Genomic DNA, 27,150 nt, shown 5'->3' with positions numbered 1-27,150 from the left:
CTCACCGCAAGGGACTGTGTCCTGTAAGAGGGGAAGGACCTAGAGCCACTTCACTAAGTCAGACTGGTGTCATCCTACGTAATCTTAACAGGATTTATTTCATAAAACCAAGCAAAAATGCACATTTTTCTGCACTATTTTCCTACCATTGATTAAAAATAACTCTACTTCTATCTGGCAGTAAATGTAGTGATCACAAAAGGCATTCTGAGGCTCTAAGTTATTGCTTATAATTGCAACATTTTTCCTGCCCATCTGTAGGTTTAGAGGTTATTCTTTAGAGCAAGGTCTGTACCAGTTAAGGACCAAATCTTGGTCCTTAGCTGAAGGTCCCGGGCTCTACCGCAATACAAAATAATCCAGCACTTTGTAAGCCGCAGGAAGAACAGACCTGTAGAAGAAGCAGGAGGGCAACCGTTCTGTTGTGGGTTCTTTTGTTTGTATGTTTGTTTGTTTGTTTAATTACAGTTTTTCTCCAGAATTTCCCTGGGAACTAGGATGACGTTTTCAAGGGTTTCACCGGTCACAGCTACAGCCAGGGCTCTCTAGGTTCCTCGTGCATCAGCTGGTTTGGAAATCTGTCTTTCCTTCTCCGTGTCTCTTCTCTCCCTTTATAAATCATGGAAAGTAATAATTCAGCACACTTTCCCAAAGAGGATTTACATTCTTGGGTTGACAGGGAATTGTTCTCTTAGTGTCTGTTTATAAGGAATGTAGCAAAATGGGCTGGATTTCATCTGGGACACGATGTTTTACTGTAAGCAAACCGAATGCACATGGTAAGGATCTGAGGCCCAAACAAACTTTTCAATCTCCTTTCAAAATTTTTTAAGAACTTAACTGTAATTTTTTATAGGAGAAATACAAGTTTGATTCCTTTATTGTCCTTGTACCTCACTCCCACTAAAACCCACCGAGATCAGCACTACTGGGAGGAATCTCTGTCCAATCCTCTGCCTGAAATGTTTATTGAAAGGGAGAAGTCACATTTGTATAAACACTTTTTTTTGAGGGGTGGGAGGGGAACCAACCAAGCAAACAGACTCGTAGCTCACATGTCACAAAGTGCACATTCCCCCCAATAATTTATTTGTTCACCTAGCAATATTTCATATACATTCAGTTTTGTTCAAGAAAATGACCAGCATGACTGTTCGGACACGTCGCATGGTTAACAATGGGCCTTTAAAAACAGCACGTAGAAAATTCAATGACACGGGAATATCGTGTCCAGAAGACGCAGTGCCCATCTCAAGACACATCTTTGAAAACCACTGGCAGCCAAACTTGCACAACATGCAGGCAAAATGCTGCAGCAGGCAGAAGAAAAAATAAAACAGTTTTGCAACCGAAGACCGGCAAAGCGAAAAAAGCCCAAACCAGTTTGCATACGATTCCCGCAGTCGTAAGGCCAGTAAGGAGAACTGAGCGCTCAGCGACATTCAGCCAAGGCTTTGTACCAGAAGACAACGATGCTGTGACCATTAGCCGAGTGGAATTGCTTTTGAAGTGGAAACCGGCTGAAATGCTGGCTAGATTTGTGTTTTCTTGCTTCAAGAAACGGTTTTCAAGGACTGAGCTTTTGCAGATCATAGAAGAAATTTGGATCGATGCAAGAAGGTCTTGTTATTCAGTCCGAGACAATGAGCAAAAAAATCATTTTTGCTTTTCAGTATTAACGCTTGGACGTTTTTGACTCTGAAAAAGATCTTAATGTTATCGTGATGATGAAGGAGAGGATATTTCTCGGCCTGGGTTTGAGCTCCGTATACCAGACTGTAATCTGCATTAACCAGACCTTTGAATGTGTTGTGGAACTAAAAAAAAAACCAACTTTATTTCTTATGTGATTGTTGCTTGCAATACATAGCTCTCCTCTTTGGAAATTCGTTTCCCCTTAGCGCACTCTTGCTGTTTTTCTCCTTCTCTGTCAGTATGAGAAATATGCAGCACGCTCTGTGGAGAAGGCATGACATTTTACTCGAATCCCCAATACAAATGCTTAATCTCCTCCTGGGAAATAAGTGATTCAATTACATTTATCACGCCGGGTGGGAGATCTTTATTTTAATGCACCACAAGCTACCTCCGTAGCGCCTTGGATTTTCATAATACTGTCATATATTAAACAATCTGCTTGGGAATACCTTCAAAAAGTAGTTGATTATGTTTACGGATTAGCTCCCTTTTGCAGGTGGAGAAGGCTTAGTTTACTTATGTGCACTGATAGGAAAAGACAGGATTAGTCTGGCCAGACAGTCTAACCTTCTCCCTGTGAGTCTCATTATAATTGGGCAAGAAACAGAATAAATATCGGACAGATTCATTCATAGAAAGCACTGGTTGGCTCTTGGGCTTCTTGGGAAACAATTTAAAGGCTGATACGGTGAGACTCAAAGGCTCTGGGCAGAAGGGGACTGGAGCATGGATGAGGAACGCAGAAGCGGGTAGAGAGCAGGTAGACGAAGCTGTCTTGTTACGACGTCTCTCCTGTGAGCTATTAGATACCTTTTCCTTCTGGCAAATGATGACACTGCATGATGCAAGTCCCAAATATGCCTTGAGCTTAGGGCAACATCGTGAAGACGCACCGGCTTTTCTCCTTGGCTCTGTTGTTGGAAGCAATCATCCAGAAATAATTGGTGTCAGGAGCCTGTCCTATGGAGCTGCTTGTCAGCATTGTCTTGCTTATCCAAACATTAAGATGGGAAAGAGGATAAAGGTGTCTCTGAGTAGGATACGGAGTTAATTACCAAGCATGGATTCAACATGGGACAGCTGAAATCTTCCTTGAGCGAATCACTCTGCACCTCAGCAGCTTTATCTTAAAATGGAGCTCCTGATGAAAACCCATTCAAACATGAGCGTCAGTTAACGTGAGGCCAACAGGCATACCTAGAACTAAGCAATTCCCACTTCAGGAAAACAGTAAGAGCTTTTCTAACCAGCTTCAGTCGGTCTACTACACTCCAGCCTGTAACTGTTACCTTTCAGAAAATTGAAAAAGTCAGGCAGGGAAATTTTGCAAGTAAGACTGAAGAAGCTTTGTGAAATCCATTTGCTGACTCTGATGAGTAGAAAGGCAAGAAATACTCCTACCTTAATCTTTCCTCTTTTCAATGCCATGGATTTTTTAAGACATTAAAGCCCGGCAAAGGAAAACATGCTTTTACACAGTACATAATTTATCCTTGGATTTGGCAGAGCAATATTCCAAAAAAAAAAAAAAAAAAAAAAGAGGAGACATTTATTTGGATAATGAGCAGATCTTAAGTATTTGGGATTTGAATAATCCTACAGAGTACATGAAGCCTTAAAAACATAAGACAGTAAATCTCAATGAACATTGACAGTGGAAACTGGAATACTGAACTTTCCCTGCCCTGTGAAGAAAAGAGATTGGTGGTCTGCTTAGCCTCAACCGGTGTAAATTAAAAGTCATCTCTACGATGCTGGCAGCTCTCAACCCTTTGCAGCAGAGACTATCTGCTCTGCTTAAGATGGAAATCTTGGCTGTCTCTCTCAACTGAGAAGAGTTAAGGAGGGATGGTGGGATGTCATACCCAAACTTTGAGGTGTCCCTCAAAGGTGTCATTCAGGACACACCAATTGGCAGGTCAGCGTGGTCCACTGGACGTGGCTTTGAGGGGAAAAATCACGGCACTCCACTGTGTTCTTACTTCCCATCTGACCACCTTCTGCTCTCTGTTCTGAGCTCCTACAGCATTTCACACGATGGAATCCCGACTGTAGAATGATTTCACATGTGATGATAGATGGTAAGCCACTGGGAAATCTCGTGTACTGCTAGTGCTTTTTAGGTAGACAGATACATTTAGCCTCTGTGGCTGTAGCTCTTTCACCAGTGTCAAGTTCACTTTAAATAACAGAAAAATATGGGCTGCTTAAATCTGCACTCCCCCTTTTTTCTTTTTCTTTTTTTTTTTCTTTTTTTTTTCCCCCCTAGAGCTCCTTCTATGGTTTTGAGACTTGTCAGTCCAAACGTCTATCAGGATGACAAGTGCCTATGACCCTGCTTGCAACAAGGGAACAGGGCGGTTTTCATGCAGAAATTCTCCGAGTGAGCCAAACAAATTGTGTGTTTGTTTTTGCTGGCAAACGTGAGAGCAGCAGAGGTGTGGCTGGGACCCGGCTCGCCTGACGCAGAGGTCTCAGTGCTTTTCAGAGTCACTGGACAGAGAGGTCCTTTCGCATCTGTTTGACGACCGGAAAAAAAAGGGCGCAGATGAGACCGGGACTTGATTATTCTAAGCTGTGTCTCTTACTGGCAGGAGCGCTGCGACACAAAGGCGACTATCCAGGCACTGCCACCAGCATGCTGACTTATTTATCGTCTTCTTACAGATTCAGATTATATTGCAGCTTCAGAATTGCTCTGGAATGAAATGACTAATCCCTTTGTGTCAGCCTTTGTGTAGCTCCACAACAACCCTTTGCCTGACACCGGGAAACCTCAACAAATCTAAAATTGCTGGAGAGGCCCTTTGTAGATCTCCCGGCTCCAAAGGGGAGATGGCACAAATGACCTTATTGGTTCAAGTTATCAAATAAGTATATGGAGAGGGTTGGGCAGCAAGTGTGTGCAGTGAAGATTTTAAATCTTGCTCGTCTCGCTCAATTTAATGGGTGTTTTTCAAGATGTTTCAGAGTTCAGGTTTTCTTCAAATAAACGTCCCACGTATTTGAACCCCGTGAGACTGAAAACCTCGGCCACGAGCCCCACGTGACTTTCTTATGAGATTTCCAGCTTTTCTGCTTCTGGTCTTGGCTTGAAGTACCATGAGAATATTATTTTTTTTCATGGTATTTCAACACTTCTGGTTTCAAATTCTAGACTATATTGAAAAACCCTAAGAAAAGTTTTAAGGGTGGGGTGGACTTCTTATTTAAAATAAAAATAGGATAATGCTACAGATTTGCTGTCTGCGAGCATGTGCTTTTGGAAATAAATAAAGGTTTGGGTCCAGGGATCTGATTTGAGTTCTCCTCCACTTTTAACCTGTTTGGGACATTCTGTATCTTTCTTATGCAGCATTCATGTGGGAGAACAAGTAACTATTTGCTTCAGCTAATCAGCTAAGCTAGATATTTCGTTTTCCGAGTATAAGAGGTAGCCAGTGCCATTCACTGGCCCACCAAACACAATAAAAGCTTGATGGTCTTCCGAATTCAAGTGTCTTCTCAATGTCTTCAGGACCACTGCAGGCTGAGCTGAGAACTGTTGCCTTCGTTTTTTCCTATCCCTGCACCCTCATTTATTTGAAGGCTGGGAGAAGCAAGTCCTCTGCTTGAGGTGACATGTTAGCAGCTGAAAACATCTACAGGACATACATATCTGAGTCAGCAAGCGCTGCAAGGAAAATTTACCATCGCATACGGGACCCGAAGTCTTCTTGGTTACGACACCAGAAAAAAGGTGCCAACTTTACCCGGTCTTTTACACCTTTCTTGTTCTCTGACACAGCTCCATCAGGCTGGCGTTGTCTGAGTAAATACTGGCCAATCAGCCCAAAGACATGACTCTTGTTTGCACAGATTTTACTTTTGGTCCTGCAAGACTGGCAAGACCTGGGCACTTTGTAATAGATTTCCTGGGTGTGCTGATATTACGCAATAATTTTAATGCATTGAGAAAGGGGCCAAATGTAGGGGGAAAATTATCTGGCTTGTTCTGCCTCTGTGAACTGTCTATGCCAAACCCAATCTTAGGTCCTTCTACTCTCTTCTTTCGCTTTGAGCTCAACATTTATTTAGAGTGGCAGTGCTTTGATTCGCATCCTGGCCATCTAGTTACACTCTGAGGTTGCTTTCTCCTTCCAGGACTGTGCAAAACAAGAACCCCGAGGATGAGACTTTACTTTTGCAAATTGTCCAATAATGTTCTGTCTGCAAATATGTGTTCACAGGAGGAAAGAAATCTCATTCATGCATAAATAAAAGACGCAGAAGACTGAAATTCTCTTTACACTGGGGACTTAATACTGAATGAGAGATGAATAAACAATGATTCCTCATCAATAATGTCAAGGTGTCCTTTCAAGGCTATATCTTGTAAATGCTAACTTTATCTTAAGCTTTCCCTTTTCAAGCCAGTAGATATTCAGCACAGGAGCTGACATTGAGACATGAGTAAAGGCTTATGTGTTGTTTCAAGAAGCCGCATTCTTACTTGGCAGGCTCAGGAGGAGTTATGTCAAGAGCTGCTTATTTCTAATATTGTACAGAGAATTCCTCCCACTATTTATTCCAGATGCCGAACAGCTCATTTATTTATTTATTTGGATTAGCTATATTAAAATATAACATGCTTCCACATGCTTTTCTCCCAAATTCCCAAAGGATGGCCCTTTCTCATGGGGATGTATGTCCTTAAGTCGTTTAACGTGCTTAACTCCCGCTGCTCAGAACCAGGGTAAAGTTCCTGGCTCCAGGGTACCCGGGATCTCACGGAAAGCTTAGAGCGCTTGGTATTGAAGGAGCCAGAAGAGGAATGTGGCATAAGACGGCAGGGAGACAGCAAAATGTCTGCAGCTTTTCCAGTGACTGTGGCACTGATCTGACAAGCAAGCACCTGAGCAAGGAATTACTGAGTCTTTAAGCAGGTCCCTGCTGGACTCAGAGGAAGAAAAACAAATGGATGAGTGAAAGCGATGTCTTTGAGCCTTATCTGATGATGACTTACCGAGCTTCGAATTTGATTAGACCTGCATCGAAGCGCAGAGAGCTTCCAAACAAGCCTAGGATGCATGCACATTTTCATTTGGTTTTGTTTGGAGATTTGGGAGCTTGGTTGTACGAAAAAGAAAAGTTCGGGTTGGTCTCTGGAGCTAGATGGAGTGCAGCCACTGGCATCATATTTCCCTTGGCCATGGAGTTTACCGAAATCCACAACACAAAGGGGAATTTAGAGTGACTCTAAGCAAGGCAAGAGCCAGGATTGTGTTTTTGCCGTGCCTTGCGAGCTGAAGTGACCGCTTTTCCAGACAGGTTGGGGACAAGCAGCCTTGTGGGCACTGCAGAAGACCAAATCCCCACCTGGGGCAGCCCAGGAACGAGGATGCCCAGCTGAAGATGCAAACCCAAAGAGCTGCCTGTTCTCCTCAAGGTGTGCAGGACCTCACCAAGCCAGGACCTGGACACGAACAAAAGAGGCAAAACACAGTGGGAAAAACATTCTTGTCCACAGTCCTGTAATGAAAAGTAAGCAGAGATCTGTAAACACTGTCCCAAGACCTGAGCCTCCCAACCTCAGTTCTGGCTGTTGAATCGAGGTTTAGCTTTGGAGCGGGGGGAAGGCAGAATCACAAAATGGGTCTAAATGTGGTGCTGTCTGAAAGTATCCATGCTGAAATCAGTGTGGGGTCTTTGGAGTTTGCTCTTTGTCCTCCATTGCACTTACATCAGAGCACCAGGAACTTTGAAACAGGGGAATACAGTGAAAAATAAAGCCTTTGAACGCCAGGCAAATGACTTGCAGAGGCCAGTCTCTCGGAAGACCGTAGGGTGCTCACCATCCGCTGAAGCCATTCACCGCCTTTAAGGGGTTTCGTTCTGGCTACCGACACTCAAAGACATCACGTCTCAAAGGCTTTCACCCTGTTTTACAGTATGGTATTTGTTTCACCCAGATCCCTTCAACTGTTGTAGCATCTACTTCTACTTCCCAATAAGAGCAACGTCCCACGAGCAGAGCCATGCGTTTGCCAGCCTGTGCTGCTTCCGTCCCTTAGACGTCCTCCCCGTTTTCACTGAGGGAGATGGTGTGTATTTTAATGGTTGGCACTTTGCAGTTTTCATGGACAAGGTTCCGTGAAGTGCCCGCACAGCAGCATTCCTGGAGGAAACCTTTACTTTTCACTTTGGCAGCAGTACAGTCTTTAGAAACGGCATGTTTTGCAGGCATGCTTTGCACCGCGGAGAATATCTTCCATTCGCAGACCCCATCCGACTTGGAAATCTTATAGAAGGTTTCTCCCGAGCCGACGGGGATACGGACCACGCCTTTGCCGCTCTCCATGCTTTGTCTAGTGGGATGGTTGAGGTTGAAACTTGGGGATTGCTTCTTTGCCGCTTGCTTCCTTGGGAGGCACTGTGCTCTCAGGACATTTTGGAACGCTTTCTTAAACTCTTGACTTGAGCACGGATAGATTATGGGGTTGATGCAGCTGTTTAAATATCCAAGCCAAAATGTTATTTTAAAAAGTGTGTCCGGGGGTTTGATTGCAGGAAAGAAAGAACCTAAAATGGAAAATACACAGAGTGTTAAGGCAGAGGCAGTGAGAAATTGCAGGTAACCAAAGAAACTTAAACACTGGAAAAAATAAATAAGATTCTGTTCTTTCTTGGAAAATCTCTGACTCAAAGCCCAATACCTGCAGAAAAACATCTTTCAGAAGGTATGGTGTTGTAAAATTACACGCATCTTCTATCAGAGATCAATTCAAGACATCTACTTTATTATACAAGCATTGCATTCCCATTTACAGACAGAGAGACAAGCAAGAGGCCTGGTATCAAGTGATAGAGGAAAATTGCTTCCTCAGGGACTTCTAATTCAAGATTAGTTAGCCAAATAACAGTCATATCCAGGAGGTCATCAGAAGGGGTTTCAAATGGCAAGAAAATCACACCATTTCAGAAGCCAGAGTAAGTAGGATTACTGAGTTGGCTGCATTCCAGCTAAAAGTCTTACAAATGATAACTACTGAGTGCTCATTTTCCCTTGAAACCTTTAGAAAATCTAACTATCCACATTTTTCTGTCTCATACAATGCATTTAAAATTCAGAGAAGCTAAAGGAAAGGTTCCTTCTTACGTCAATGAGCACTAGAGAGGGTCTCACGGGCAGCCAGGATATATATACTGATATATACTTGCAAGGTTACCTCCCACGGACGACTCAAAGAGCAAGAACTTGGACGGCTCCTTAGTAAGGAAAGTACTATGGGACATTTGATTCTATAGAAGGCAGGACAATATTCAAAAAATTTGAAATCTTCATGAAGCTTATTCAGCATTATCAGTGACAGAGCCCTAAATTGTGCACTCATGAGTCCTCACGGCCTTGGCACAACAGTCAGCTACAAGTGACCATGCAAATTGAAAAGTAAACGGCATTACTTTTTAAAAAATAGATAATGACATATGCTAACATAGGATTTACCTCTGAGTTATCTGCTGATTTAAAATCTCAGGAACATTTCTCCTAATGCCAAACCTTTGGTTTTTGTTTAAGTACAACTCGAGCTCCTTACCAAGTTGTATAAGCAAGTTTTTAACTTTAAGCAATTTGAACAAGGTGTCGGTAAATGCTTAAGAGATTTGCTCACGGAGAGGTGTTATTATAAAGCTCCAGAGCCATATTTAAGACATCAAAGAGTCAACACCGGGGCTTATGGAGAATTGTTTAGAAATTTGTTGCTTTTCTTGAATGAGGCTGGAAAGTGGCCGTTGGAACAAGATCCTGTAATTCTCTTATTTGGTACTTCTCTTTGCTTAGAGATAAAAACAATATTGTCTGAATGTGAATGAACCAGAAAACTAAACTCTGGGGTGGGAGTAAGTGATAACAGCTCTTCTAAAACCAGTTTTGCAAAATGAATCTAGAACCAGAGAAAGTGAAAAAATATTTGCCATATGCTGTCAAGGGGAAAGGCTGTTTCTTACTTGCCTCCTTTAAAAGAAAAAAAAGAAAAAAAAAGGAAGATGTTCTGTCTTACAAACATCAGTAATTAGTTTGGGCACAGGAAGAAAAATAGTTTCCCAGAAAACATAATTGGCTTGTTTTGGACTTTATAGTCAAGTTTATAATAAACAGAACTTTTAGCGCTGACACATGCTTGTCTTCCTGCTTGCCCCTGGAAAAATTGTAAGCATGTGCATGTTGAAAGAAATACTGTGGAAGATTTAGGCATCAATACATTTGTCATCCTCTGCAGTTCAACTACGTCTGTGAGCAGCTCCGCATATTTGCGGGGATCGATCTGTTCGTTGGACCTCCCCTGCCTAAGGAAAAGCTAATAATGCACTTAGAGGGTGTTCTAATTTAGTTCTGAGAGCTGCTGAACTTTGGTTTGAACCTTTTTCTCCCCATCTTCGCCAAACAAAGCTTACAGCAAGCACGGCAAATGCTTTCAAGCAGCAAGAGCCCGAGAGGAATTCTCAGGGTGTTTTTTGCCTGTGTGAGAACGTATCAAAATATTGCCTGAACCAGGGACACAAATAGTGCAGGGTGATTAATGACTTGCTCCTTCTTGCTGAACGCGGCCTCCGCTGCGAAACGCAACGCGAGGTCTTCTTGCCGTGGCACCAGCTCCTCTGGTGGGCCCAGAGGACACGCTGCTGGCGGGGAAGGAGGAGGAGGAGGAGAGCAGCCCTCCAGTTATCCCTGGCCTGGGGGAGGTCCCCTGAGCCCCAGTCCTTCTGCTGTGTGGTGGAGCAGCAGAACACCCAAAGGCAGTGCAGAACATGCCGCAGGAGCTCTCTCCTCCTACCTTGAACCTCTGATTCCAACCCCAGTCACAACCCGGCCACCAAGCCCCAGTCTCGCTGGTGATGGCTCCCGCGTTGCTCCAAGCTAGCCAGGTAGAGCAGTTTCACTATCAGTTTCAATACAACCAGTTTTTAAGACCAAAAACGTTGTGCTAAAGAAAACAAACTTTTTTTTAAAAAAAAAAAAATTCAGCACGAGTGAGCAGGCATATCCATAGCCCAGAATTTTTCTCAGCAAATTAACGCCCCTTTCCTTTAGTGAAAAAACAACTAAATAACATTCTCACAGAACGTTCTGGCTGAAGTCCTTGGGAGATGAAAAATAATGAAAGGCTTCTAAATGCTCAAATCATGCTCAATTTTTTCTTTATTTCCTCATTTAATTGCGGCATATCTACTGCTTTCCCATTTTGCGTTCGGACAAAAGGTGAAACAAATCTCGGTTTAGGAAATCCGCTGTGCGAGGCTGAGTGTAAAAATGGGTAAACAATAACAATTCCTGTTTGCTGCAACTTCTGGCTCACTCTAAATGGAATGCTAGTGCTTTGCCAAAGTCTGTTAAAAATAGAAAATAGCCAGTGTCAGAGTCTGTCTCTTGCTCTTTTTTTGGGGTAGGGATCTGCATGCTAATTTATTAATGTAACCTTTTTTGGTTCATCGGTGTAGAGACTTGTTGCCTTGGAACAACACACAGTGAAAAGAAAGCGAAGTAGTTTTAAAAGCATACAATTTTTGCTATCTGTAGACCCCAGCACATGCTGTCTTTAACTCTTTCTTTCCCGTGGTGGGTACAACCTGGTCTTGAGGACAGTGGCTTTGCTCCGCTGTGCGTTTGGTTGTGCTGGTCAGTGATGGTTCATACAGAATCACAGAATGGTTCGGGCTGGAAGGGACCTTAAGGCCCACCCAGTGCCCTGGGCAGGGACACCTCCCACCAGCCCAGGTTGCTCCAAGCCCCGTCCAACCTGGCCTTGAGCCCCTCCAGGGATGGGGCAGCCACAGCTTCTCTGGGCAATGTTTAGACCATGTTTATGTTTAGACCAGCTAAAGCTGTGCTGTGGGCTTCGTTATAACTGTGTATTGTCCTGTGAATGAAACAGGACAAACACCAACAGGAAGAAACCTCGTTAGTAGCATCTGGAAAGGGCTGAGGCTGGAATTGATAGTCAATGGACCCAATAAGTAACAGAGCTAGATGTAAAACCAAGGTAGAAATAATTTGGACCTTTTTCTTACTCATGCTGACAGCTTATTCAACTTCCAGAGCAAGATGAATCAAGATCAGCCTGTCTAAACCCCGAGCCACTGAATTATTGTGCAGGATGCAAAAAAATATTCCACCTCCTGCACCTTCTCTGTCTAATGAGCAAAATCCCGCTGTGTGTTGCAGACTGCTGTGAGGAACTATTGACATTGCTCGCATTTGCTTAGTGCCTCTATAGAAATGTGGTGTCCTATTCGAAAGGCCACAGAAAGCAATGCCCTTCTGTTGCAGGCACCTGGTTACCTCTGTACTTCAGAAACTTGCCCTAATCTTTTCTCTTGGCTACCTGCCTATCTGGCAAAAGGGGACAAATATCATATTCTCCAAGCCCTTGGGCAACCACGTCCCTCCCCACAGAATACTAAGAATGTATTCTTTTCTTCCAGGCCTTTAATATTCAGTGATGTTGCTGTCATGATTAATACCAGTGGTTGATATATCTGGTAGCAAGCGGGAGTCAAACAGTGCTGCTAATTCTGGTGATAAAGTGTCCAGTGGCCTGAAACATCGAACCAGGCAGTGGCTGGCAGCTCGAGTCGGCTGAGTTCAGACTAGAAATAAAACTTAGGCTTTGTGTTTTGGGTTGGGTTGTTTGTTTTGTGTTTTTTTTAAAGACAATGACCGTAATTAACCATGAGTTTAAATGTGGTACAGAGAAACCACGTGGAGCTGGGGTGAGCAGTTCAGAGTCCATGCCCAGTCAATCCTTGACCATTTGGCGGCTGTCAGTTAGTGTCAGCTGGGGTTTGGACACTTGCCTACTATCAGCCAGGACTGAGAAAACAGAATTATTATTATAGCACTTAATTCTCCAGAGCAAGCTTTTCCAATTCTCTCACTCCAGGCCAGGTGTAATCAGAGATTAATCAAGTGCTGCCATCCAGGTATCCTCTAATAGAACTGGATAGTGTGCAGCCGCTGAGAAGTGAAAAGTTTTCTTTCTTAAAACTTATTCTCTATCCTATTTACATGCCTTAATGTCTTCCCTGATACACTGGCAGGAATAAAATGGTAAATAGTGGCAAAACCGATTACAGTTTAGAGGCTTCATCTTCCACTGTCTCCCTGCAGTCTGTGCTGGAAGAACAGTAAAGAAAACTTCAACTGATCTTTTACCGCCTTTGAATTGTGGATTGACTAAATGATGCTTGAATTCCTGCTCTGTTTTCAAAAGGTTGAGGGCTCTCGAGTGTCGGTAGCACAATTCAATTGCTTGTTGTATGAAAATTAAATAAAATAAAATGTACTATTAGCCTCCTGAGATCCTTTCCCATTAAGCATTTCATCACTCACCCCTGAAAATGTCAGGATTGCATTCCCTTCCCTTGTCGTTTATTTTCCTGTTTGTCAACTCGAAGTTTCTTCAGATCTGAGAGAGAAGTTTTCCGTGTACCTCCTGGTGAGTAAGTGCCAATTCAGTCACAGAGATGTAATTTGTCAGAAGTTGCGGAGCTGCTTGATTATAGGTTGTTTAAGACGCGGTACTGATGTCGTGCTGTCATTTCACTGATGGACAGCACAGAGGGATTGAGAAGCTACCAGACGACAGGAATTTGTGTTATTTGTTCACTCTGTATCATCTCTGTCAGCACCATGGGAATGAGATTCCACGCATTTTCATGACCCACAGACCCATAGTGGTGTTAAAATCCATCTCCGCTACTAAATCTTGCAGCTCTGTTTAGGTTCACTACATTTTCCCCCCTTTTGTGTTGTATGTTACAGATTCCACTCAGAAGATGACAGCAGTGCCCGTGCACCTTGTGAGCAGAGAAACCAAGCGGTATTTTTTAGCGTTACGTTATCATAGCTTGCAGTGTCCTAGGGAACCAGGAGAAGTACCTACGTAAACCTTGCAGAGAAATCAAACAAAAATCCTGGCACCTCTTGCCTCTGACGAATACGAAATACGCCTCTGGAACCACAGCGAACTGGAGACAGGGATAGTGGGAGGCAAAACTTAAAACTCAGGTCCTGGGATCTGCCCTAAGGGGGTCAAGCCAGAGGGCAGCAGCCATTCCAGAGCAATTGCCCTTAAAACCCAGAGGATGAAGCACGGAGGAGCACTGACGGCCCCACACGGATTAACTCTGTACCAGGGGCAGCCTAGGTCTCTCCGGAGGCAGCCTGCTCTACGAACACTGATAAATGCGTTCCATCTTGTGTTCCCAAGCTCCATGTTAGCACTGAACTTTATTCCATAAAGATGGCATTCTACACTGCATCTGGGGTCAAGACACAAACCACACTCTGGAAAGTATCTTTATATATATATGTTCTGCCGTGGACACGCAACAGCTGCGCTCTGTACATATATACTCTCCCAGCACGTCTCATCCTGCTGCTCCCTTACGGAAAGTATTTTCTGTGGGAACAAAACATGGGACCAAAGAACCCTTGAACAGTGGGAAACGCTTCTGGGGTTTGTACAATCAAATTAACACGACAAATGCAGAACAGAGGTTCATAGAGATGAGGAAGGGTAAGAGCCTGCACCTGGCAAGTCTTGCACCTTTACAGCTGTGCCTGTCCCGGGGTCTGGAGTTTTGTGGCTGATTCAGGTGGAAAATGAGGGTGACTTTGTGCCTAGATATCCCTGACCCATAATAAACAGATGTAGAAGGAGAAGTGAGAGTTTGTTTCTCTTCACAAGGGGCCGAATCCAGATCTCTGGGGCACCAGGAGGGTGCGGGAGTTTGGACACAGGTGAGGGGTGGGAAGGAAAAGCAACGGGAATGGGTCAGTCTGGGAACGGTGCTCTGATTATTTGGATTTTTTCAGGCCTAATTTATGCTCTGTTTCATATTGTACCCACTTAGGATGGATGATATTTCTGGCAAAGAGCAAACATCCCAGCAAGCAACTATTTCCAGATTCACTGTGGGCTGTTGCAGATTTAGAAAGCTGATAAAAAACCATGGGAAGGTAAACTGAGGTTTTGTTACCCGTGTAAACCCAAATAATCACATTGTTTTACAAATCAATTTCTTTGTCGTTGGAATTCCAGCTCCCGTGCCGTTACTGCGGTGGAATGATTCTGGATCTTGTTGCTCACATTTTTAAGATATTTGATATTCGTCCCGAAGCCCTTGCTCTCAGAGACGTGGACTTACAACAAAATCTTAGCTTTCCTTTAAAAATTAAAAGAACCCAAACGGGTGGTTCAGAGAATAGTTCGAGAAGATGAGTCTATCTCAGCCTGTCTCAGGAGTTTGTCATTCTGTGGTTGTTGGTCGTGATTTTGGAATCCTTGGGGTTAGCAATACAGGAATAATTATCAGCAGGAGCTGAGTGTCTCTCCCTTACGTATCCAAATTGCAAACAAATCCTGACATTTGCCGGGTGGGGTGGAAGAATCACTCATCGCCTTTCAATCACTAACAAATCCTAAATTGTGCCGTGACTTTTGAGAGTGAGGGAAAAATTACGTTCTTGGTTCATTTGCTCCAGGGACCTGAAAGTGGTGACTACACAAAGCAGGAACATTTTGAAGGCAAGGAGAAGCCTTCTCTGACAGGTAGTGCGTGCAGGAGGGCCAGAGATGTGAATCACGAAACAGCACAACTGATTCCACTTTGTCTCTCTCATTTTCAGCGTAAATGGCTATTAATATCACCAGTTCCTTCCGCTGCTTTGCTGTTCTATGAGTCAGTGGGACACAACGTTTCAGGACTCGGTAACGGTGGAGAAATGTTGGCCACAGGGATGTCAGTGGGATCTTTGCCATTGGCTTCAGTGCAGCTGAGTTATCAGCCTGGACCAACAAAGCCTTTCCAGTCTGTGTTTATGAAAAATACCTTTTGTGATTAACAAAAAAAAAACAACTTGCCAAGGAAATTTCTTGGCTGTTTATCTTCATGGCTTATTTTCTCCCCATTCAGTGGCTTAACAGACACTCACGTTTGTGCTCCCTGACTCACGGACCGTAAACACCTTTCTTCTCCCTGACCTGTGCTCCGGAGAATGAGCTGGAGCTTTGTTTTGGGGCTTTTTCCCCTTAATTTCTTTTTTTTTCTTTTTGCCGCTGAGGGAATGCACCGAAGTGCTAGTGTGGGGAACCTAGCGCGAATATTTCTTCCATGGCTGGAGTTCACTGTTTTCTGATATGAAAACTATATTGAGGGTTCGGTTGTCCCAGCTTTTATCCATTTTATTTTATTATATTATTATCAGCTGAACAATGAAAAGAAAGGGGGTTCAGATCCTCGTTTCTCTGAATACCTGGACAACCCAGCCATGATGATGACGAGGGAGTGTGTGGGCTGTTTGCCTTACTCTCTGCCCTCCAAGTAAAGCAGTAGAAGAGACAGGAGGATCCCATGCTTGTATTTACTGCTATGACACTATCTATCCAATTCTAAAGAAGAAAAGAGGTGATTCATGAAAAGGAGTTAAGCAGTTTACCTTCTGTATGGGGAAATGCCAGGATAGCGATTCCCTGGAAGGCTGGTGCAATTCTACACAGTTCTGCTTCCCAGGAAAACTTTTGATTTCTCTTCCTTGTTTTCCTCATCAGCAAACTTACTCACCCTCCCGTCATGTAAACACCTTCCCTTTAACACTGCCTTCACAGGATAAGACAATACAACCCATTCCTTCAGTATCATCAATCGAAATTGTCTCGATTCTACAGGAAATTGGTGACTTTCTGTCCAGCCCCCACAGTGAAGCTGTTCCCGAGGGATCCCAGCTCGCTGCTGCATCTTACACCCTGGCAGTTCCCATTATACCGCTGCGTAAACTATGGGGGACGGATGAATCACAAGCGCTGCGTTTTTGTGCCCCCAAAAGACCCTAAAACCCATGTTTAAATTGCTCTCAGTATCTCACACTGATGGATCCTGTATGTTACTTGGATTTTGCTCATTAAAACACTGCAGTCGGCAGGAGTCTGTAGGTAGGGAATAGAGTGAATTGCAGTGTATAACCTCCAGGACAGTAGCAGGTATTTGAACTCCTGCTGTGATAAGACATGGGTGAAGCAGAGACCCCGGCTTTGCTTCCCTGACCCATCCCTGTCATATTCTGGTTCACGTTGACAAAGGAACGTGGTCCGAAGCCCCGTTACTTTGACAGTAAGTGGGCAGGATGCAGGACGGCTTATCCAGAAACCGTGGGAGTTGATCTGAACATGTTCTGGCAGAAGAACACGTTGAATCAAGACTCAGATGGTCTTGAAAAGAGCAAGAGCACAAGAAGGACATGGACCCGTTGGAGTGGGTCCAGAGGAGGCCACGAAGATGATCTGAGGGCTGGAGCCCCTCTGCTGTGAAGACAGGCTGAGAGAGTTGGGGCGGTTCAGCCTGGAGAAGAGAAGGCTCCGGGGAGACCTTATAGTGGCCTTCCAGTACCTGAAGCTGGGGAGGGGCTGTTGGCAAGGGCATGGAGCCATAGGACGAAGAGGCAATGGTTTAAACTAGAGCAGGGCAGGTTTAGATGAGCCATTGGGAAGAAGTTCTTTCCACTGAGGGTGGTGAGACACTGGCCCAGGTTGCCCAGAGACGGGGTGGAGGCCCCATCCCTGGAGACATTCAAGGCCAGGCTGGATGAGGCTCTGAGCGACCTGATCTAGTTGTGGATGTCCCTGCTCACTGCAGGGGGGTTGGACTAGATGGCCTTTGGAGGTCCCTTCCAACCCAACCCAACACATTCTAAGATTCTAAGCTACTTCTGCTATGTTTTTCACTGGTACCAAAAATCAGATGGGTCCTTGAAGCACAGCCTTTTGGGAAATACTGTACCCCAACACACACAAAAAGTGCTTTGTGTTGTCTCAGCATTGCAACATAGAGGAGGACAAGTGGCATGATTAAGGTAAATTCTGTATCTGATAACATACAAAGAACTGCAGCTTTTCTGTCATGTCCAGCCACCTTTGACTTCCAAAAATAAGTTTCCCATTTACAGCTGAGTGGACTGGCTATGAACTCAAGCCTCTGGCGCCTAAGCAAGGTGCCGTAGTTAAATCAGCCACCTTACTAAAACATGTAACAAGTGATCATATACACAACAAACGCAAACCTCACGGGAAAACACAGGCATGCGTGCACCGACCTCCAGACATTGGTGCGTGCTCCTACTCCTCATCTTCTGACCTCCTGAGATATTGCATCAATGGCAGAGCTAGAAAAATGCATTTTATGTTTCTGGTTTACCTCTAGCGAAAGTAAGGAGTCATTCTCTTTGACTCCATTTAAAACAACAACCACAAAATAGTAATTAGAAACCAGCTGCAGACAGGCACGTAGACAGGATTAGAGGATTCCCTTGACAGTGTTTGTGTCAGCTCACAAGACTAATTTACTACTCTACTACAAATATAAATACCCTCCAGCATATCCTCTTTTCTGCTCTCTTCATCATGAGAATGATTGACAAACGCTAAAAGCTTTCCTCTCCCTTGCCTGGTTTAGTAGTCTGGGTTGTTTTTTCCCCTGTGACATCCTGGCTCAGACTTTCCCTTTTTGCTTCTTTCTGCTTCTGAACTCAACATCTGGGACCAGATAGGTTTAAGCTAGCTTGCCACAGAAAGTGGACAACTAAGCTCTGTGAGTTTGTTTGCTTCTAAGGGTTTGTTAAGATGAACCATCAATCCCAACTTGGGACCATTTTTGTAATATCCCAGCCCCTTTTCTTTTTTCCATCAGTTCTGTGCATGTTTCACCTCAAAACAATCTGCAATCATTGTCATCTGTGTTGTTGAAAATGCACCTTTTGCAAAATTCCCAGAGCAACCCATAAGCGTCTTCCAGCTACAGGAAAAGGTCTGCTCTGTCAGCTGACACCACTTTGGTGCGATGTTGAGCATGAGGTTACATCACTATGGGCAAGCACTGAATTTCTGGACTCTTCTAGCTCTTGAGTATTTCTTTCTGTATTTGTCCGTAGCCCTTTCTAGCAATTGCAAGGAGAAAAGAAAAAACAGAAATGGAAGAAAACATGCTGTTATTGTGGAATGCCAAAGTCCAACAAGCCTTAATTGGCCAGATGAGCCTCATCTGTGGCCTCTACCTACAGACCCTCTGCCCATTGGCCTTGGAGCTGCATATAAGGTCAGGCTCTTTTCTTTAACCCTCTTTGAGTGATGTAAGTAAGCTCAGGCTTGTTCTTTCCTGGCTCTGTTTTGTTGGTGTGTGTTTGTTGGGTGATTACTGGACCGTCAGCTGAACCTGTTATGGATGCCACCTCTGCCTTCTTCTGCTCAGGTATGGTGAGTACACGCTTTTGGGGAGGGCACAGGTCCTACCTGCCCTGTTGTCACCCTCTGCTCCTGGGTTGTTCTCCCTCATGGAGCAGCCCTGCTCTTGCTGCTCCTTTACATTCAGGATCCTCTAGGAGCCTGTTCTCAGGTTTCCAGTTCAGCTTCAAGTCATCCCTATTTCCTGTTGCCTAAGAGAATATGGTTTCTCCAATAAGCAATTTTGCTTACTTTAGGGCACTTGGTTTCCCCCAAGATCTTAAAGAAATTTGGCAACATGTCAAACAAGATCTTAAAGAACTCTGGGAAGAGAAGTATGGTTTCAATTTATAGCTTATAGGAAAATAGAAACTTGGTGGTAAGAATGCTTTGGCTAATGTAGAATACAAAAATGCAGCTCTATCACCTGCTAGTCCTCCTAGCTTCAGTAAAGCAGTGTATTCTCGTTCGTGTAAGGAATGCATGGGCTGTAATCCTCGGCTTGCACTCCTCCTAGCTATTCAAATGGAGCGCTTCAGAGCAGTCATGTTTTGAGAAAGGAGCCAAGCATGGCGTAACCAAAGTGTAAGGTCAGCTCTAAAAGGTTTTTAAAGCTATTCTCGCTATGTAAATTAACACGAGGGCATGTTAGATGGGGAAGCTCAAGTCACTCATAAGTGGCTAGCGGTTGCGAATATGGTGATTAAGTGTTGCAGAAGAGAAATAAGAAATTAAGAAAATGATGCAACAGGTGTAGAAGATGATATGTGAGAGCAATAGCCCTAAAGTGGACAGGGAGACAGCTACCTCCTCTGAAGGACTGAATAATAGACTACCTATGGGGTAGGATGCTCTTGCAGTCTGCTTGGAGCAAACATCAGCCTGTACTAATCAAGTGGCAGTCAGTGAAATTATTTAGAGCTCCGAACCAGGCAAGGAATCTATTCAGAAGACAAACGTTTCCTTCTGTTGAATATATCCCTTGTATACTTATAGAAAGGTGGATGCTTAGTGTCAGATGAGGAAAGTTTGATGGACATATCTGAAAATCTTCTGCTTGGGAAGCAATTGCAGAGAGCTGTAGGTGTACGTGGACATCAGTCTTTCTTCACAACCTATTACTAGGGCAAAAGTTGGACGTGATTGCTCTTAGGCAATGACACTTAAAGGAAGAGTCTGTGCAGAATTCCCCCAATAAAGTTAATTCAGCAATGGGTTTACAGTTCATTTTGTGTAATACCAGTTCAAAGGAAGGTCTGCAGACTAAAAAGCACTTTACACTGTCAGGGTTTCACTGCTGTGGAGCAGAGATGGAATTTGAGCTCACTAAGAGCAGGTGTTGTATAGAGGCCAATGGACATAGTCGAAGGACCTCACAGCTCCTGCTGGCTCTGTTTGAACTCCTGTTTAGGTGCTGATTGCTGCCTCTTACCCCGCATTTCAGTTGGTCTAAGCCTTCCCCAGACTATCATGGAAAAGGACCTCTCATTGCACTAGGAAAGCTGTGTGTCTACAGGGGAACCGAGATTTAATTAGGGGAACACAAACACTGCAGATCTAGTTGGATAGCACTTGAGCTGTGACTTGGGAGGTTTTGTTAAACAATATGTGAAGATATGTTGAGTTCGAAGAAGCTTTTACAGGAAATCTTTGAGACTAGAAGTGGATCCACTGGTCACCTCTAGAGAGGGAGAAAAGGAAGCCTGACTTCTTCCAGGGGAAATTAGCTGTTTCGGCACTCTTATTTCTACAGAAGTGTTGTGAAGGGTGGGTTTGCACTCCAGCATGCAGAGAAAGAACAAATTGTAGCCTCAGTTCTTTTCATGCCACAGGATGATTCCTTGGCTTATTCCACACACCTCAAAGCCAAATGAGAGGAAGGTGTTGGTCCGAAAGCTTTTGCACAGACCCTTTGCCTGGCATGAAACTCCGTCCATCTAAGAAGTTAAGAAAGACATTACTTGCACAGATTGCAACTGGCAGCTTTACATGCTGATTTCAATTAAGATATTGTCTTGTGGCAGGGACACTCAAGTTATTTTTCCAGTTATTTTCAGAAGCACCTGCTGATACGGATACCATGCCTTTATTCCCCTCTTCCCCTCTTGATATCCTTCTATCGCTCTCGCCCTTTCCTGTACCTGCACTTCAAAAGTTTCTACCCCCATTTGTTAGCCACTTTAACGAGCCTGGTGTTTCTTGTTTTAAAGTGGTTCTTGGTTGGTCGAGTTGATGTTAATAGATGGGGGGGATCTCGAAGATGCTGCATATCACAGTAAAATAACCTGGTGTTTTGGGAACTTCTGCTGTATAGAGTGGTAAGCACCTGCCAGTTGTCTGAAGTGGTTTGTGTAGCACAGTTTAAGAATGTCTGTCTCATGGACAACCTTCACTGAGGGTGGCCTGCTTTTGAAAGGCTCTGACTTCTGCAAATGCCTGAAGTGACATGCAGCAGCCGATGGGACCGTTGATAGGTCTGTCCTGTGGCCACAAAGCTGCAGAGCTGGTCTTCTGCACCACAAAGCTGTTGTTGCCCAGCCAGCTGTGTTGTGGCCTCCCCAACTGCCAATGGTTTTGGCAAGGGAGTATTCTGCGTATCTGAAAAGTCTGACCGCTGTCACTCATCTGCTGCGTGGTCCTGGCCAAATCACTTCTCCTCCCTCTGCCTGCTTTCACCTGTCTGCACTGTAGGTCTGGAAAAGGTTACCATCTTTTCGAAAGGGTTCTGCGTGGGATAGGTGTCGAGCGCCATATGCAGTCGCCTCTGGGCGAGTCTCCGGCACAGTCTCAGGCTGGTGGGACAGTCTGCCTCAGACGCGTTTCCTTGGTATTTTTGAAGACGTGTTATTTTGTGCATTTTTGTCTGTTTAATAGTGTTTTTTGTCTTTAAACAAAAGTAGCAAATAGGTTTTGAAAGACTTATTATATGCTTTAAAAATAACATAGTAACCCCACAAAGATAGCAAAGCTAACCTCAAGAAAGTTTCCTTATAAGGGATCAAAGTAAGATGCAAAGCCAGTCTTGAATCCATAAAATTTCTTAAATCCAAAGCAAATTAATTGACAACAGCTCCGTATGGGCAACCATGTTTACACATGAAAAGAAGTGTGTTTAATGTGTTCTTGCAAACCCTTTTTGGGTATGTTTCAGACATCTTGGCAACCAGCATTCCAAGGTGCTGACACCCCGGACAGCATGAGCCAGGTCTTTCAGGGCTCTTCCCCATGAAACATCTACATCTCGTACTCCAGCACTTCCCGGTAGTGACCAACAGAAAAGATTCTCTAGTTTTGGCTTTTTCACATGGCAACGTTAGCGCCAAGTTTTCATGAAACAACCTGGTAATCTTAGTAAATCCCATAGAGGTTAATTGAAAACGAACAGCTTTTTATAAGCTTTATAAAAAAAAAAAATTAAAAAGAAAATCCTCAAATCTTCCTTCTCATGTTTAGGTAAGGCTGGTTTTTCTTTTCCTTAATTGCACACATTGTTCTGTTACTAGCTGGAACTTCCACACAATCTTACTTTATTTTTCCTGTACAGCATAAGCCCTTTCCATAAGAAAAGCTACCGAAATTGAGCAACTCACAGATTTAAGGTTCAAAAACTGATATTTAGTACAGCTGCTGAAAAGCAAACTTCAGTGTGATGTGCCACATACGTTGCACTCAGATATAGGTGTGGGATTAGTATTCTGCTTTTAAATCCTGAAATCACATCAAAGGTGATGGAGCAAGGTTTAATTAAAATTCTAATTACTACTTTATATTTCAGTGATAGTAAAGCAGAACAAATCCCCGACTTTCCTCCCCTGCAGAATTACAGCTGGGGAATAAATGTTCATGTTCAGCATGATGGTCGAAGCCGGTGTTTGGCCAGTGGGCTCAGTGGGTTTCCACAATAGATGCAAGCCAGAGAAGTATAAAATCAGTTTGAAGGATCCTCACTGCTGTCTTCTGACTGGTCATATGATAAATTAAGAATTACATTAATTTCATCTGGAGTATGATATCTCATAGTTTGAATTTCCTGATAGGAAGCTGATTTTTTTTCCTTACAGTGGGAAGTGTTAGGTGCTGAGCACTCCAGGAGGTCTGGCCCCAAGGCTGTGAACAGTTACTTTGACCCTGAATGCATTTATAGCTTGACCTTTTACGTATTTATTTACACATCACCTGAAGAACTGGTTGCAAACTTAGATATAAACGCACATCCCTTTAAAGATATTGTTCCTGTGGCAGAGCTGGTAGGAAGTAACAGTCCTGGTTCTGAAAGAGTATTTTTTCTGTACGGAAAAAGAATGCTAAATCCTTTCCATTATTTTCAGAATTTTATGCTTCTCTTTGAACCAGAGATGGTTTGTTTCATTTGAGACTCTCATTTTTTACATTCACTGCTTTCTGACGGTGAATGTTTTGGTTTTTGACAGCTTTCCAATAGAAAATTATTCCCTCAGAGATTTTCTGATCAACATTATTGGACACAGGCACAAAAACAGCCCTCCCTCCAGGGAAGGTGCTGTAAAAGGGAGAGGGTTTTGCTTTACTTACCGAGAGGCATTACTACAAAAAATGGAAGCCAGCACAGAACGAAGCATCCCACAACTATTCCCAGGGTCTTGGCCGCTTTCTTTTCCCTGGAGAACTTGAGGAGACGCACTGAGAAATGATGCTTGCTCTTGGGGTTGGATGCTGAGCCGCTCGCTTCAGGAGCGTTTTTGCGATGGATCCGTAGGGTCACTTCTTCGGAACGAGATCTCTCGGTCTTCAGACCAGAGGTCAGACCTTTGTTTTCCCTTTTGGCCACTACATAGACTCGGCAATACATCACCAAGATAATAGTCAGGGGGAGGTAGAAGGAGCCTAGAGCGGAGAACAACACGTAGCCAGGCTCCTCGGTGATTTGGCAGATGGTCTCATCTTCTGGTGCTGGTTCCTTCCAGCCAAAAAGAGGTCCAATGGATATCACCAGAGACAATGCCCACACGCACAGTAGTGCCAGGAGACCTCTCTTCTCTGTCACTATGCTTGGGTATCTCAGTGGGTAACTCACCCCGATGTATCTGTCTATCGAGATGATGCAGAGGCTCATAATGGAAGCAGTGCAGCAAAGGACATCAACAGCTGCCCAGATGTTGCAGAAGATTCTCCCAAAGACCCAGTAGCCCAAAATCTCCATAGTGGCTGAGAAGGGCAGGACAGTGGAAGTCAAGAGGAGGTCGGCTACAGCCAGGTTAATTATATAGTAGTGGGTAACACTCTGAAGATGTCTGTGGCAGGCTACGGAGAGGATAACCAGAATGTTACCCAAAACCCCAAAAACTATCAGTCCCCCTAGAACAACACCTAGTAAAATGGCCTTTGAAATGTTCACAGGCCCCACAGAGTGGGTGCAGTTGGAGCAGTCGGAGGAGTTTCCAGGAAGGAAAGCCATGGTGAGGGTCTGATACTGTTCATGTGAGGCTGTTGTACTTCACTCCCTTTTCAGGTAGAAAGAGTGATGAGATCAATTCTCAGAAGGTCTTATAGGCCACATTTGCCTGGCTTTGCTGGGGAAAAGAGTTTTTAAGAACGTCTTAGAAGTGCAGCACCAGGAACAATGAGAAGGATCCAGAAACATATTAGAAAATCTACCTTTCTCCCCAAGTTTTTACCAGTATAGCACAGTTAATAGCTGCTATTTTCAAGCCAAATTTAACTCCTTTTGCATTTTTCTTGGGGTGCAGAAGTGAGGCTACACAAAGCAGAAGCTATTTGTCCTACTTTCCGGGAATACATGCTGAGAAATTTTGGAATTGCAGGTTAGAACCATTTCGGCCTTTTGGGGAAGATTCAATATTTAGGTAACATAAGTATTCCGATTTTAGGTTTCCCCCAAGAGGAAATCACTGATGCTTTTAATTACGTTGTGTTAGTCCTGATTCTGCCTTACAACTGGCTTAGAAACCTGACAAAGTGGAGGCTGCTGCCGTGTCTGCTCAACAGTGTCATTTGAGATATTTGCCACTACCCATCTTCAGGGTCTGAAGCATCAATCACAGCTTCTCCATGCTGTGGAGCTGTTGTCACTTGAGCTCCTGGACTGCAAATTGAAGTTCATCTACAGCGGCTTCTGGCTTGCTCTGAAGGGGAAAGTGAAGTTTGCTGTGTCAACGATGTACGCTGTTGTGCTCTTTGCAGATCGTCACCCCCCTGAAGGAGACAAAGACACAAACAATGTGATTCCAAAAGCAACGTTCACTTACTGCTGCGGTTCCCATATAAGAATAGAGCAGGAGGCTATTTTAGGGAGCCTTCCTCAGGCTGGCTCCGGTCAGTGGAACCAACCTTTTCTCAGCCCAGTATTGTTTCACAGCAACCAAGAGACCAACGTGGATTTTGTTGCCTGAATTTTTCTGACCACGTTCTCAGCAGCGGTTGGTTCGCCTTTAGGGATAACAATCAATCCTAATTATCGCTTCACCCGCAGAGACCAGTTCTAGGAGAGACAGAAACCTGTGGGACACAATTCAGGACTACAAACTGTGAAGTAGATTTGTAAGTCCAGAATTTAGTCTAAGAGTTATGAAGTGAGTCCTTTACCCACTGAACTGCTCGTTAGCCCAACTAAACTGCCCATTTTAGAAATCTATAGGAAAAAGCAATTCCTGCCAAGCAGATGATGTTGCAAGGAACAAGTTTCCTACTGAGTGACAAAATGTTTCAGAGTATCTGGAAGCCAAGCTCAGCCTTAGCTGACTAAATATGGAGAAAAGGTACATCAGATGGGAAAGTGAGGATAAGCCTGGGAACTGAGACCCGGGGGGCACGGAGGGGAAAGCTACAAGTGTGGGCTGGAAAGCCTTTCACAGCACCTAGATGTGGATATCGTGTTCCCACCCAAAATATTGATCAGACGTGAAAAACCACCACTAAGACTACTCCTGTTAAATCCGAGATAAGGTAAGACTCTGTAAGCGTCCTAAATTGGGTCTCAGATGAGTCCCTCGGATCACACTTTACGCAAACACTGAGCAGCAACAACTGTCACAGACCTGAATCTCAAAACTGAATTTTCCTGTAGGCAAAGGCATTAAAAACCCTGAACCCCTGAAATTCCCAGTTGTGACAAGCAGAGGGGAGGGGAGATGAAAAGGTATTGCACTGTGGGAATTTGCCTTCCGTGCACCAAAATGGAATTCAATCTTTGTATTTTCTTTCCTACAAGAGGGAACTAGTTGAGGTATAATTCCAAGAAAGAAAAGGACAGTTTTCACAAAGCACATCAATGAAAAGTGTCTGTAGCGTCAAGCACCTCTAACCATCCTGACTGTGGTCATTATAGGGTTGATGGTGGACTAGAAAATTAAGAAATGGTCAGACTTGATTTATTTTTTTTTAAAGCACATGAAGCAAAACTTCCCAGTAAGTCAAGGAGGCGCAGCAGAAAGGACTGACAGATATTCATGCTCAAACCCAACCAGATAACACTCAACCTGGGGAGAGAGAAGGTTTTGGGGAGAGCATACCCTGGACCCCTGTGCCTGCCCCGACCCACACTCACCTCGTTGGTCTCTAGAAGGCAGCACAGCTCCTCTGAGCATCCGGAAAGGAGATTCACAGCACAACACAGCAGGCTCCTCTCTTCATGCCCGGGTGGGACTCTGTGCCTGAAAATCCATTGCTTTTCTCCCTTTATTTCCCCACTGGTAGTTTGAGGGCTGCCGGCTGCGCTGATTCCCCGTGTCCCAAGGCTTGCGAGGGGCTTGGCTCCAGCATCCCTGGAGGGATCCCTCCCCAGTTGCAGTGCTCAGCTCCACACTGTCAAGGAGCAGCAGTAACTTTACTGCTCTGCTGATGTAGCAGGCAGTATCCTTGCCATTACCGTAATCCCCTGCCATTCCCGTATTGCTCAGAAAGAAAGAGCACTTAATCTGATGACAAATGGTGTTTAAAATATCTTTCTTTTCTCCCCCCCCCCCCCCCCCCCCAATGCAAACTACCAGCTCCTGCAGAGATCAGAAAGTGGAAGCCAGCTAACAAGCCCCGTTTATAGGCTAACGAGTAATCCCTGTGATGTAGAAAGAGAATTGCCTGCCAGGCAAACTGAGCATGAAGAAAATAACAAGGAGAGACAGACACACTGACCATGCGATCTTCATCCTGGGACAAATTACTGGGGTAGGCAGCACAGCTCACTGGAGATGGGGGGGGGGTT

The 27,150-nt window shown here is 44.2% G+C and overlaps 1 protein-coding gene across 1 annotated transcript; it reads right to left on the bottom strand.

Annotated features, from left to right (window-relative positions):
• On the bottom strand, positions 1-26,756 carry ADRA1A (adrenoceptor alpha 1A). Its single transcript, XM_074563768.1, has 3 exons — positions 26,497-26,756; positions 23,505-25,145; positions 1-8,259 (listed from the first exon to the last, which is right to left on the bottom strand). The coding sequence occupies exons 2-3, from the start codon at positions 24,385-24,387 to the stop codon at positions 7,748-7,750; spliced, it is 1,395 nt and encodes a 464-aa protein (XP_074419869.1). The 5' UTR covers positions 24,388-25,145; positions 26,497-26,756; the 3' UTR covers positions 1-7,747.
• Between the last annotated feature and the right edge of the window lie 394 nt (positions 26,757-27,150).

Source organism: Larus michahellis, chromosome 20 (genome assembly GCF_964199755.1).
Source record: "Larus michahellis chromosome 20, bLarMic1.1, whole genome shotgun sequence".
Classification (NCBI taxonomy): Eukaryota; Metazoa; Chordata; class Aves; order Charadriiformes; family Laridae; genus Larus; species Larus michahellis.
Note: the sequence above shows the minus strand (reverse complement) of the source record. Positions and strands in the feature narration are given on the sequence as shown.

Bases quoted from the DNA above. Each gene is read 5' to 3' on its own strand.
- ADRA1A (XM_074563768.1), bottom strand. From the start codon at position 24,387: ATGGCTTTCCTTCCTGGAAACTCCTCCGACTGCTCCAACTGCACCCAC. The intron at 8,260-23,504 runs GTAAGTAAAGCA...TTTCCATTTTAG, and splicing joins TTTTGTAGTAATGCCTCTCG to GTTCTTTCTTTCCTGCAATC.